This window comes from Chinchilla lanigera, unplaced genomic scaffold, assembly GCF_000276665.1.
Source record: "Chinchilla lanigera isolate Chin_1 unplaced genomic scaffold, ChiLan1.0 scaffold00013, whole genome shotgun sequence".
Taxonomy (NCBI): domain Eukaryota; kingdom Metazoa; phylum Chordata; class Mammalia; order Rodentia; family Chinchillidae; genus Chinchilla; species Chinchilla lanigera.
Window position 1 is genome coordinate 27,662,896 of NW_004955414.1, and position 12,476 is coordinate 27,675,371.

The 12,476-nt window shown below is 49.0% G+C and overlaps 1 protein-coding gene across 10 annotated transcripts in view; it reads left to right on the top strand.

Annotated features, from left to right (window-relative positions):
• Mical2 (microtubule associated monooxygenase, calponin and LIM domain containing 2) overlaps positions 1-12,476 on the top strand; it is a 203,410-nt gene that overhangs the window by 62,073 nt on the left and 128,861 nt on the right. For all 10 annotated transcript variants that reach the window (XR_001233109.1, XR_001233110.1, XR_001233111.1 and 7 more), the window contains 3 exons: positions 7,138-7,345; positions 10,827-10,943; positions 12,239-12,340. Coding sequence is in view for 7 of the 10 variants with exons in the window: in XM_005380297.2 (XP_005380354.1) it covers positions 7,138-7,345; positions 10,827-10,943; positions 12,239-12,340 (427 nt within the window). In the remaining 3 variants the exon portion in view is untranslated. The remainder of the gene's footprint in view (positions 1-7,137; positions 7,346-10,826; positions 10,944-12,238; positions 12,341-12,476) is intronic.

A 12,476-nucleotide genomic window follows, 5' to 3' on the forward strand; every position in this document is an offset into this window, starting at 1 on the left:
TGGAAGGATCGAGATGCAGGAAAGAGTCAAAACCTTGGCAGGGTTATGTCAACCAAGTGAGGTGTTCCTCAGCCGGAATGACCAGAAGAGCTCTGCCTGGCCAACCCTTCACAGAGATCCCTCCCCATCCAGAACTTAGGAGGTCGCATCTTAGATGCTCTGCAGAGGGAGATGTGAGCCAGGCTCTCACGGCAAGTCCCCACTCCACAGGCACGCGAGTGGCACATTGGATTGGCAGAATCTCCACCCTACGATTCTGAGCAAGCTGTCTTTGCTAATGGCAACTCAGTAGCAGCCAGGGACTTGGGTTTAATTAGGTAAATAGCTCATCCTGACAGCCAGTAATGCTACAGAGCCTCCCGAGGAAGTATGGTAGCGCATCCCTGGCACCGGAGCATGATCCCAGGACGCTGCTGCTACCAGGGAGGTGGCACGAGGCATGACCTCCAGTGCCCTGCTTGCTGCCAGGGCCATCAGCTCACCACAGAAGGCTTGCACTGTCTGCGCCCAAACTCCGCTTCTCTGGCACCTGCCTGGTGGCTTCTCCGCTCTGTCCGGCCTGTGCACTTCCACCGAGAAGGAAATGAAGTGTCCCAGCCTGGGCACAGCTCTGTCCTTGCATGTGGAGGCCCTGTGAACTCAGTCTGAACTCCGGCCCCGAACAGAAAGCCATTGCGTGTGCCGTGTGGAAGGAGGGCGTGGCCTCACTCCATCCTCTGCACTTCCCCAGCCCCAGGCATTGCTCCCAGACCAGCTGTTAAGAGCACAGACCTTGGACCCACACTGCCTGGTCCAAATCCAAACTTGATCGCTTACCTGTGATGGGACCTTGGAGAGATTTCTCACTCTTCGTGTTTCCATCTAACTCAAAAATGCTTAACTTTTATAGGCCTGGGTTTCCTCACTTATAAAGCAGGAATGATAATGCTGTCCTAGGGCAGCTGAAGGAAAGGAAAGAGTACACCAAGTGGTTAGGACAATCCTTGGCAGTAGGGAGCTCTGGCAGAGTGTAGTCGGCCTTTCCAGATAGGTGCAGGGCAGCAGAAAGCAGGCTGGTAGTACAGACCCAACTGTGTGCATTTGCATACACAGCGCCCCAGGGAGCAGAGACAGAACTTAGAAGCAGCCATGAAGCCTACAGACTGCTGGGCTCGGGCCTGGCCCTGGTCCCCTCAGCAGCTCCCTCGGGGACTCCAGGCCCAGCCCTGCACACCCCTTCACTGTGGACTGGAGGAGGGGCAGGTGGGAGCTGTGCTGTGGCCCCGAGACCTGACTCCTGCTTGCAGAGACCCTCTACAGGACAGCCAGAGTCCTGCGTGTACTGGGGACCCCAACCCTAGTGCTCGGGCTGGCGAGTCAGCTGCCGTTACCCTCTTCTGACCCTTGGCAAATGCATGCTTTTTCCATCGTGGTGTTGGTCTCTGTCTTTGCTTATGTGGAGGCCTGAACACTGCTGAGCTTATCTTTACAATGGATTTCCTGCTGGTGTTGGATCTGTCCCACTCCCTAATGAGTAATAATTTGTTGCCCGAGCACACAGATTTGCTGACATCCAAGATGCTGGTGGCCTTGGCAGACCCCAACTCTGGCAGTCTGGGTGGGAATCTGCAGACGTTAACCCTGGTTGACATGTGCCGAATGTCCCATGTATGAGTAGAGAAAAGACTGACTGGGCAGCGTGGATGGAAAGTTCGTCCATCTCTCAGCTGTGTTCCGAGGCTTCCAGGTGCCAGATTGTCCTGGGCTCTGGGCTGCAGAAATGCAAAGGGCATCAGGGCAGCTCTCAAGGGCACTGATGGGCTGCGATCGGAAGTGGACAGGGATACCACGTGGTGCCCGGCCCTGGAGCAGCAGGGAGAGCCAAGGGGAGCACGTGGAGGACAGAGTCTGACTTAGGTGCTTCAGGAAGGCCTTGTGGCTGTTTTAAGGAAAAACTTTCCTTTCTCGGAACTCCTTCCTGAGCAGCATGGTTAGACGGTTCCAGGGAAAGTGGAGAGCTCCTTTGGAGCCGATTAAAACAGCGCTTTGCCTCTGCAGTCTGTTTGGGCTGTGCTGATGTCCAGAGCATTGACAGTGGCACTCCGGGAAGAAGCTCTCTGCTGCCCTCCGGCCTGGCGTGTGTCTCCTCTGAATTCAGCCTCTTATCAAAACACAGAGTCCCCACGCTGATCCTAGCAAGTGTGTTCCAGGGGAAGTGGCCTGGCCCCGGCCAACAGGCCCTCTTGCTGGCCTTCATGACAATTGCACCTGATTTTCTCCCTTTATATACCTAGGCTCATCAGTATTTGCTCCTGGGAGGGAGCTCAGCCCACGCATGGCTGTGGCCCTCTGCTTTTAGAGGCCATCGGTGTGACCTGGTTTGGAACACAACAGAGGCTGTCCTATGCCTCTCCTTTCATCCTAAAAGGCTGTGTCTCCCCTGGTCTTGTTCAATGTGCAGCGCCCACTGAGGACCTCATGTGGGACTTGTCACCTTTGCCCATGTGGACCATATTTGCTCTACAGTGTGGTCAACATCTCCGAAATTTCAGGCCCAAATTGTATGCTCGGGTCTGGGGTGGTGGGAAAGCTGGGCTTTCCCCGACCGGCTTCCGGGTGTAGCCATAGGGAGCAGATGCAACACACTAGTGCTGTGTCAGCAAAATAGGCAGCGGCCCTCACTGGTGGGACAGGGGTCTTGTGCCCGGCAGAAGCCTGCAGGAAGCACTCCTCTCCCGCTTCTTGCCCTTCTTCACCCCACATCCTCCGGCCCCCCCAACCCTGGCCTGGAGCAGCAGAACTTGCAAACAGGAAAACATGCACTAACTGCAAAGAAATGCAGTGAATCCAGACGTAACCCCAAAGCAAACCTCATCCACGCTGGGTTTGGAGCTGTGCTCTGCGATGGCCGTCATTGTCTAGCTATGTGGAGCGGGGAGCTGCCCAGGCTGTGAGATAAGGAGCTGAGCTGGGGCTGGGGATCGGTTCTCTCCAGGTGCCTCCACGCGGAGGGGAAGCCCGTGCCCCGCGTGCCCCCTCGCTCCCTGATGGCTCTGGGGTGAGTCGTATCTCAGTGGTGACTTCATTTCCCTTGAGTGTGCACAAACTCCCTGGAAGGTTCCAAAGAATAACTCACTTGCATGATGGTGTGGGCGCTTCTGATATCCCTGACTGCGCCTTTCCTTCGAGGCCCTGGTGGTCCGGCTGGGTGATAGTGGAGGGTGGATAATTGCTCCGGATAATTGCTCCAGGGAGAAGAATGTGTTTTGTTAAGATAAGGCTTGACCCTGAGAAGAAGGAGCTCTCCAGACGCCTCTGCAACGGCAGGGGGGGGGGAATGAGGGTGGGAGTGGGGGTGCGGGGGTGAGGGAGATGCAGGCCACGCCTGTCCCCTGGCTGGGGCAGCGTCCAGTACTGAGAGCCCCAGGTGAACTCCTCCTGGGAGGGAGCTCAGCCCATGCATGGCCGTGGCCCTCTGCTTTTAGAGGCCATCGGTGACCTGGTTTGGAACACAACAGAGGCTGTCGTGTATCTCTCCTTCCGTCCTAAAAGGCTGTGTCTCCCCTGGTCTTGTTCAACGTGCAGTGCCCACTGAGGACCTCATGTGGGACTTGTCACCTTTACCCATGTGGCCCCAGCACCAAAAGGACCAAGGCCACGCTCTTTTGCTTGATACCTGAGACCTTCAGTATCTGGCTCCAGATAAACTGGCCCCTTTTCTCCTCTTCCTCTCAAGTATCCTTCTCTCCTTCTACCTCAAAGTTTTTTTTTTTCTTTTCTTTGAATGGACTCTTGCCTCAGCTGAAATGTTATTTTCTTCTTTTTATTCCTGGCAAATCAGAAGCAGCACAGCTTGGTGGGCTCTGGATTGAGACTACCTGAATTCTAATCCTGTCTCTATCCTTTTCAATCTGTGAAACCATGGGCCAGTTACCTAACTGCTTTGTGCCTCAATTTGCTCACCTGTGAAATGGGCATAATAATGCTTCTTCCACTCAGCAGTCATAGTTCCTTAGGTTTGTTGTGAAGATTAAGAGCTAAAGCATATAAAATACCTGAAATAATATCTGATACACAGTAAGCATTCAGTAAATGTGGCTATAATGATAATAACTTTTAAAGACCCTCCTCTGTGAAGCCCTGGCATTTTACCACGCAGGATTAGCATTTCTCCTTCTGGGCTCCAAATAGGACTAACCATATGAGGCTCTAATTATTTATTCCAGAGTCTGAATTTACCACTGGTCTTAGCATTTCTAGAAGACAAGAAGTAAGTAGATTTTAGCAATAAGAGTAAGAGCATTTACATTCCTGTGTGCTAAGCTCTGTGACATATGACCTTTTCATGCAATTTTTTATTAAGACCTAATTCACATACTGTAACATTCACCCAGTTGAGGTGCACAATCTGGTGATTTTATTTCTTTCCTTTTTTATTTTAAAGATAATAAGAAAGCAATAAAAACAAGATAGAATGTCAAAGCAAGATGATAGGAAATTAACAATGGTTATTATATTGCATATTGTTATCTTCAAAGTAGTTGCTCAGATTGCCAGGTATAGGCATGTGAGATTGATCAAACAATATAAGCACTAACTGTTCCTTTCAATGAACCAATAGAAATTAGTAGTACAATTATATTAGCTCATATATATAATATATATAATATATACAATATATTATATATATTTATATATTATATATAATATATATATTATATATATTATATATATTATATATATTATATATATATATATAATTCCTTCCTTCTTTTCTCCCATTCCAGTTGTTTTTTCCTTTTAAGCAGTTTCTTTCCCTTTCACAATATCTGTGGTACTTCTTGGATCTTATTTACTCTTTCAGGTTCTTACACTAGGGAGGCAATACAATGTTTACACATGCAAGTTGGACTTATTTTACTTATGAGTATGGTCTCTAGTTGCATCCATTTACCTGTAAGAGTCTCAAGTTTATCTTTCTTTATAGCTCAGTAATACTCCATTGTGTAAAAACACCACATCTTTTTTTATCCATTCCCCAGTTGATGGGCTTTTGGGTTGTTTCCAAGATTTAGCTATGACAAATTGCACTGCTGTAAACATGGGTGCACATATATTGCTGTGGTATGATGTTTTTAATTCTTCTGGGAATATAACCAGAAGGGGAATAGCTGGGTCAAATGGGACATCTAATCCTAGTTTTTTGAGGAATCTCCACACTCATATTCAGAGTGGTTGTAACAGTCTTTACTCCCACCAACAGTGGAGAAGGGTTCCTTTTTCCCCATAGCCCCTCCAGCATTTGTTATTGGTTGATTTCCTGATGATAGCCATTCTTTCTGGGATAAAATGGAATCTTAGTGTTGTTTTAATTTTCATTTCTTGAATGGCTAATGATATTGAACATTTTGCATATATTTATTTGCCATTTGTATTTCTTCATCTGAGAATTACATTTTTGGATTCAGTCTTTGAATTTTGGGGGTCTTTTATAGAATCCTTTGTATGTTCTAGATAGAAGTCCTTTTTCTGAGGGACAGTTGGTTAAAATTTTTTCCCAGTTTGTGGGTTTTCTTTTCACTCTGTTGGTGATTTCTTTTGATGTGCAAAAACTTTTTAATAAGATGAGATCCCAATTGATTCATCGAAGTATTTCCCATGCAGTTCAGGTTTTGTTCACGAACTCTCTGCCTACCCTGTGTTTTCAAGATTTCTACCTACTTTCTCTTCCAGTAGATTTAGTGTTTCTGTTTTAATATTTAGATCTTTGATCCATTTAGACTTTACTTTTGTGCATAACCCGGTGGTTTTAGCATATGCAGAAGAATGCAAACTTCACCACTACCTAATTACTGAATGTTATGTAAGAAACCATGTATCCAGTAGCAGCCACTCCCCAACGTACCCTCCTCCATTTCCTATAACCACAGAACTGCTGCCTGCCTTTATGGATCTGTCTCTCCTAGAAATTTCATATAAAAAGAAACACATGATTCTGAGCACAATGTTTTCAAGATTCATCCATCCATCCTTATGATTTCATTCCTTTTTATAGCTGAGTAATGTTTCACTGTGTGGAGATACCACGTTTTGTGTATCCAGCAGTCAGTAAGCATTCGGGTTGTTCCCACTTTGGGGCCATTATAAAGGATGCTGCCGTGAGTAATCATGTGCAAGTTCTTGGTATGGACAAGTGCTTCCCTTTCTCTGGATATTATATTATGCTGAGGGGTAAACTTGATGGTTCTTATGGTACCTGTATATTGAACTATTTGTGGAAGGGCCAGACTGTTACAAAGCACCGGCACCATCTTACATCCCCACTGGTAGTGTGTGAGGGTTTGCATTTCTCCCTGTCCTCACCAGCACTGGTTACTCTGTCTTTTTTTACTGTAGGGAGTGGGAAGTGCCAGCTCATTGTGGCTTTGATCTGCATTCCTCTGACAGCTGATGCTGTTGAGTCTCTCTTCATGTGTTCACCATTTATTTGTATATCTTCATTGAAGAAATATCTTTTCACATCCTTTGCTCATTCTTAAATTGTGGTGTTTGTACTTTCATTGTGGAGTTGCTAAACCTCTTTATATATTTTGGATATAAAGAGGTTTTGCAATTCCACTTGCGAATATTTTCTCCCCAAGGTTGTCTCTTTGCTTTCTTAGTAGCATCCTTAGAGCCACCAAAGTTTTCATTTCGATGAAGTTCAGTTTATCACTTTCTTTCCTTTGCTGCTTGTGCTTTTGGTGCTAAACAACCGTTGCCTAAGCTGAGATCATGAAGATGTCCTCTACGCTTTTAGAAACACGATCTACTTTACGATAACCTTATGAAGAATAATGACTCTTCACAGAGTCGCTTCATGGATCAGGAAGCTGAGAGGTCAATGACAGAGTTGGGGTTTACACGCAGTTCCTCTGAACCCCAGGCACACCTTCCGGTGCCTCCTCCAGAGTCCCTTGCCCTCTGCATCCCTCACAGGACAGCGCCATGGCTGGTGCCCGGTAGTGCCCAGGTGGTGTGCCTTGGATGGATGAAGGACAGGCCCAGGAGGTGTGCGGGGTGCTCTCCCTGCTGGCTCGGGTGTCAGGCTTGTGCCTCTGTTGCACAGCTCACTGGGTGCTAAAGGTTACTGAGTGGCTCTGTCCTCTCCCTCCGCAGTGTCTCATTGTTGGCGGAGGACCTTGTGGCTTGCGCACTGCCATCGAACTTGCCTACCTGGGAGCCAAAGTGGTCGTGGTAGAGAAGAGGGACACCTTCTCCCGGAACAACGTGTTGCACCTCTGGCCTTACACCATCCATGACCTGCGGGGCCTGGGAGCCAAGAAGTTCTACGGGAAGTTCTGCGCTGGCTCCATCGACCACATCAGTGAGTGGGGTCATGATCCAATGGGGTTGGGGGGCACATCTGTCCCCATCCTGGAGTCCCAGATAATTCCTGTGAGCAAGCCCCTGGGGGCTCCATCCATCCAACTAGCAGGCATCTCCTGAGGCCCTGCTGTGTGCCTTGTTCCAGGTCCGGTGCAGTGCCCTGCCAGGCTGTAAGCACCAGGATGCCAGGGATGTGTCCCATTCCCTGGTGTCTCTATCCCCAGGCCACAGCAGGGTGCTTGACCCATAGTGGATCCTCAGTAAACATCTGCTGAATGAATGAATGAAATACGGAAGCCAGAGGTAGGAGTAAGTGGCAGAGCCCACCCTGTAGGGAACTCACCGAGATTTTGTCAATAATAAAATGTGGCTTCCTAGCATCAGTCACTCTTCCCATTTAATGTGCCAAATAACTGAGACCTGGAATAAAGGAGTTTGGACACTGTATTGCTGGTGCTGAGGAGCCATAGAAGGTCATAGAACAGGAATGACACAATTGGAGTGACATTATCTGATAAATCTAATACTAAGGTTTCCTGGAGCTTTAAAGAGAGACGACTTCAGGGAGAGCAGGGAAGGAAGTGGGAACCGTGCACCTCGGGTCCGGGCATCGCTGAGCACTCAGGAGAACAAAGCCCATCGCTCTAGGACCGGGCCTCTCTGGGTGAGGTCTGGGCAGCCTGGTCTTGGGGAAGGCAGAATCTCTCTGCACAGCTTTGTGGCAGGGTGGTCTTTAGCCATTTTTGTATGGCAATGGTGACCTATGAAAATGAAGGCAAGTACAAGTGTTTGTGTCCACATGGTTCCAAAATCTGTCTCTTCAATTTCTATCTGACTGGAGACACATCCCTTATCGTCTTCAAGCCAAAGTTTCAGCCCCTGTAAGGTGTGATTGACATGTGTCTCCCAGGACTGCTAGGGTTAAATGATGTCCAGTTTGTAACATGCCTAGTGCCATGCCTGGCACATAATAGGTGCTCAGAAAAACGCCTTGCCCCTAACGATGTATAGTGCTCAGAAAGCAGCTGCGGTGCCCAAGCTTGAGAATCCTGAGCTGCGTTTTCTCAGTCAGTGCTTTCCTGTGGGGGTGGGTGAGAGAGGAGCCGCAGAGCCACATTCCTATAAGGACAAGAAGTGGTGGGAAAAGGAGTAGGTTTGGGGTGGGAATGGCTGGAGAGAATTATCGGCCACAGAGGGTGTAATTTATTCAGATGCAGGGAAATTTACCAGCAGTGGCCTGAGTTTATTCCCGCTTTAGGATGAGAAAATCCCAAGAGTCCAGTGGAAAGAAAGTTGGATTTGCCCAGAAAGCTGCCGCATCAGCTTTCAGGATGATCTGTCCCACCCAGGAAGAATGAGCCACTTACAGATGTAGGGCGATGGCACTGAGCACTGCTTTCTTATTGGTTCCCCTGAAAGCAGGGCCGCTGGCTGGGGCCCTGGGCAGAGCCCATCCTGCCTGCATCGTTGGGGCCCCCGTTTAACCCCTAGTCCTTGGGAATATCGCAGTGTATGATGTTCTAACAATGAGACACTAACAATGAGACTGCGGCAATGGGATGATCCTTGTCAAGGCTCCAGGCCCTGTGAGAGGAGGGAGAATGTATTGAGCACCTACTGTATACAGGCTAGGAACCTCCACGGGATGAGGTCTCCTGGGAACTACTTTCATGGCAGGAACTGGACTGGGCTCATTAAAGCCAGCTGATTGGCCTCCATTCAGACCATCTGTGGTCTCCAAGCCCAGCTGTGTCCTCATGCTCAGCGGTTCTCAGTGGCCTGTGCTGGGGCCTCCGCCACCTCCCTCAGCAGTGTCCCAGCTCCACCACAGCCCCCTCCTTAGCCACCGACCTCCCTCCTGTTCTCAGGGAAGACAGGCTCCCTGTTCCAGCCTCTTCTTCCTCCTTCCTCCTCCTGAGGACCCCTCCTTCCTCAAGCCTCATTCCCAACTCTAGCTCCCCTTTGAGGGCGTCTCTATCCATAGTCCTGCTCCTCACCTCCCCCTGTGCCTCCAGCCCTTTCCTTCCACTACTCTCGAAAGAGGAGGTGTGGACAGCCCATGCACACTCAGCTCCCCCATGGCAGTTTGAATCCGCCCCACCACCATGCTGAAGAGATTTTCACCCAAGTCTCCAGAGGCCTCCTGGCTGCCAGGTGCCCTGGCCTCCTGTAGCTTGGCAGGGCTCCATCTCTCTATGGGATACGATATTCTTGCTTCCTCCTCTCCTGGGTGCCAGGACCCTGGCTCAGGCCTTGTTCTGCCTCCACCACCACCCCAGCCACCATGTCTGCCCCATTCGGTTTACCTGTGTCACCTCCGTGAGGTGTCCCCGTCTCCTATGCCGAACACAACACCTGGCCCATTGTAGATTCTGATACATGCTAAGGAACCTAAACGCACTGTCTTGGTTACTTTTCTCTCATTGCTGAGACAAAATAGCCAACACCCAAAATTAGGGAAGGAAAGGTTTATTTAGCTCACAGTCTGTGGAGGTTTCAGTCCATAATCAGCTGGCTCCAAGGCAGGGTGGCACATGGCACACGGGCAACAGTTCGAGGTGACAGAAGACAGCAAAAGCAGCAAGAGCAAAATGGGGGGAAGCAAGCCTGTTTTCCTCCCGTGTTTTGTAAGCAGACTATCCCACCTCCAGGGCGGGTGTAACATTCACACCATCTCCACGCCCTCCTCTTGCACAGGATGAGGATGTTTTCAAAGTGAGGACCCTGGCCCCCTGCTGAGTCTCTTAGTTAAACTTCTAAGCTTCTCAAATTGACACAGTGTATCAACCATTACACCTACTGAGTGAAGAGGGGCACAGAAGCTTCCACTCCTCACTCTGCAGAGGAATATTGGGAGAGATGCCATTTGCACTGAATGTCAGGTGACCAAATAGAGAAGTGAGGCTGTAGTTAATGGGAGAGTTTGGAAGAGTGAGTAGAAGGGGGAGAACTGTGAGTCCAATGTTGTGTGTGGAATTTCCCACTCCACCTCTTGCCATTGTAGGGGGGAAGAGCTCAGGTGTAGGACCTAGATAAGGAGGTCATTGATCACTGACTGCTCCTCCTTCCCACTCCCTGTCCCCTTCTCCCTGCCCCTCCCCCTTTATCTTACAAAGCCCAGAGCCAGTTCAAAAAGGAGGCAGGAAAGACAGAGTCTGCCTCCATGTGACATTGTTGAACCTCTAGGGCTGGGCTGTCCAATCCCACAGTCTGCTTTTGCCTCTGTGTGACACTGAACAAGTCATTTAGCCTTGTAAAACCTCTATTTTTCATCAGTAAACTGAAAATAACAATGCTCCCCTAGTGTCACTGTAAGGTTAAAAGAGAAAACAGAGGGCTTAGCCCCACGCCCAGTAGCAATCACTGTTGGCATATTGCTGTGCTGGGATCCCTGAGCAAAAGTTGTATGGTATTCTGCATACAGGAGGAGTTCAAGCACTGCTCCCAACAGTTATCTCTCTTCTCCCTCCTTCTAATAGGTATCCGTCAACTGCAGCTCATCCTGTTCAAGGTGGCCCTGATGTTGGGAGTTGAGATCCACGTGAATGTGGAGTTTGTGAAGGTTCTCGAGCCCCCTGAAGATCAAGAAAATCAAAGTAAAGCATGCTTTTCCTTTTCTGTCTCAGACTCACACACTGCAAACTGGAGGTTACATATGAGGGTCTCAGAAGATGGTTCCACAAGTTACTTTTATCAGAAGCCATTTGGCATCATTCCGTCATTGGACAGTTTACCTTTTCTGACCATTGCTGTCACTTTAGCTTTGCTCTTCAGCTCCCAGAAGACTTATCATTAAGTCACCAAACCTATAATTTGATTACCCTGTCCCTATGAGGTGCTGCTTTGACAAATCCAATCAATAGCAGAAAAGAAGACAAAGGCGTGGTTTTTTGAATGAAGTTCATTCACATGCACTTCAACCTACGTGGCTCACACGTAGAGATGTGAGTTCACTGTTGCACCTGCAAAATATTGTAAAATCCAGCAAAGAAAACAAGGCTTCTAGAGCAACAATGAAATAAAAGTTCTAGCTATTTCAGGGCATATCCTATGTAACTGTATTGAAATTTAATTTACAAATCGTAAAATCACCCATGTAGGTGTGTCCTACTGAGTAATGCTTCCCTTTTCCCTCTTAGTGTGTTTATTTAAATTCTGATCCTCTATACACACCATGGTCAGAGTTTGGTCAGGACCCTCTGCACTTTACTTAGTGTCAATGTCTTCTACCGCCTGGGAAGGGATTTGAGCTTTGAGCTAGTTTAACAGGAGAGGCCTTTTACCTTCCTGCTTATGCCAGACCTCTGGCCTCTCCTGTCCTCCACCCCACATGTTCGAGAGTTTGGGGGGCTTTTCAGACTTGTGTAGAAGGACAGCATTGTTACCTGGCCCTCAGGGACTGGTGTGCTCCTCCCCGTCCCTGTGCCTCTCGTGGACACCCCATCCGGACTCTGAGGAGCCAGCTGGCCTCACCTGCAAACGCTCCTTTAAAAGGCAGTGCACCGTGTGACCGAACATTTTAAGCTAGAAGGAGCTGATAATCAAACTTGTTTTGTGACGCCCTGCACACCCTTTGGGGTCTATTTAGCAAAGGAAGGCCCTGAGGAATCCTAGGGAACATGAAGAGAACTCAGTAGACTCTGGGGAGAATAACATGGTGCAAGGGACTTGCACTGGGGAATCATTAAGGACAGATTCCCGGCAAAGGTCAGTCAAACCGGCTACAGGGCTGGCGTTGCTGGTTTACTTTCCTGACTGAACTTGTTCTAAACCACAGGAGCCGGGTTTCCTCCCGAGGCTCAGCCTGGGGTGCACTCTCTGTCCATTTCTCATGGCCGACATCACTGTCTGCCCACCTCTATCAGCTCATCTCTTCTTTCTGTCCTGGTAGAAATTGGCTGGAGAGCAGAATTCCTCCCCACAGACCACGCCCTGTCGGAGTTTGAGTTTGATGTCATCATCGGTGCGGATGGCCGCAGGAACACCCTGGAAGGTGAAGGCTCTGCTTCTTGGGATGGAGCTGGGGTGATGGGGGTGAGCAGCAGGGCTGGAGAAGTGTGGGAAAAATGGCAGATGCCAGTGCTGGAGGGGTTCTTGAAAGCAGGGCAGACTGTCCTGCCCTGGCTGAG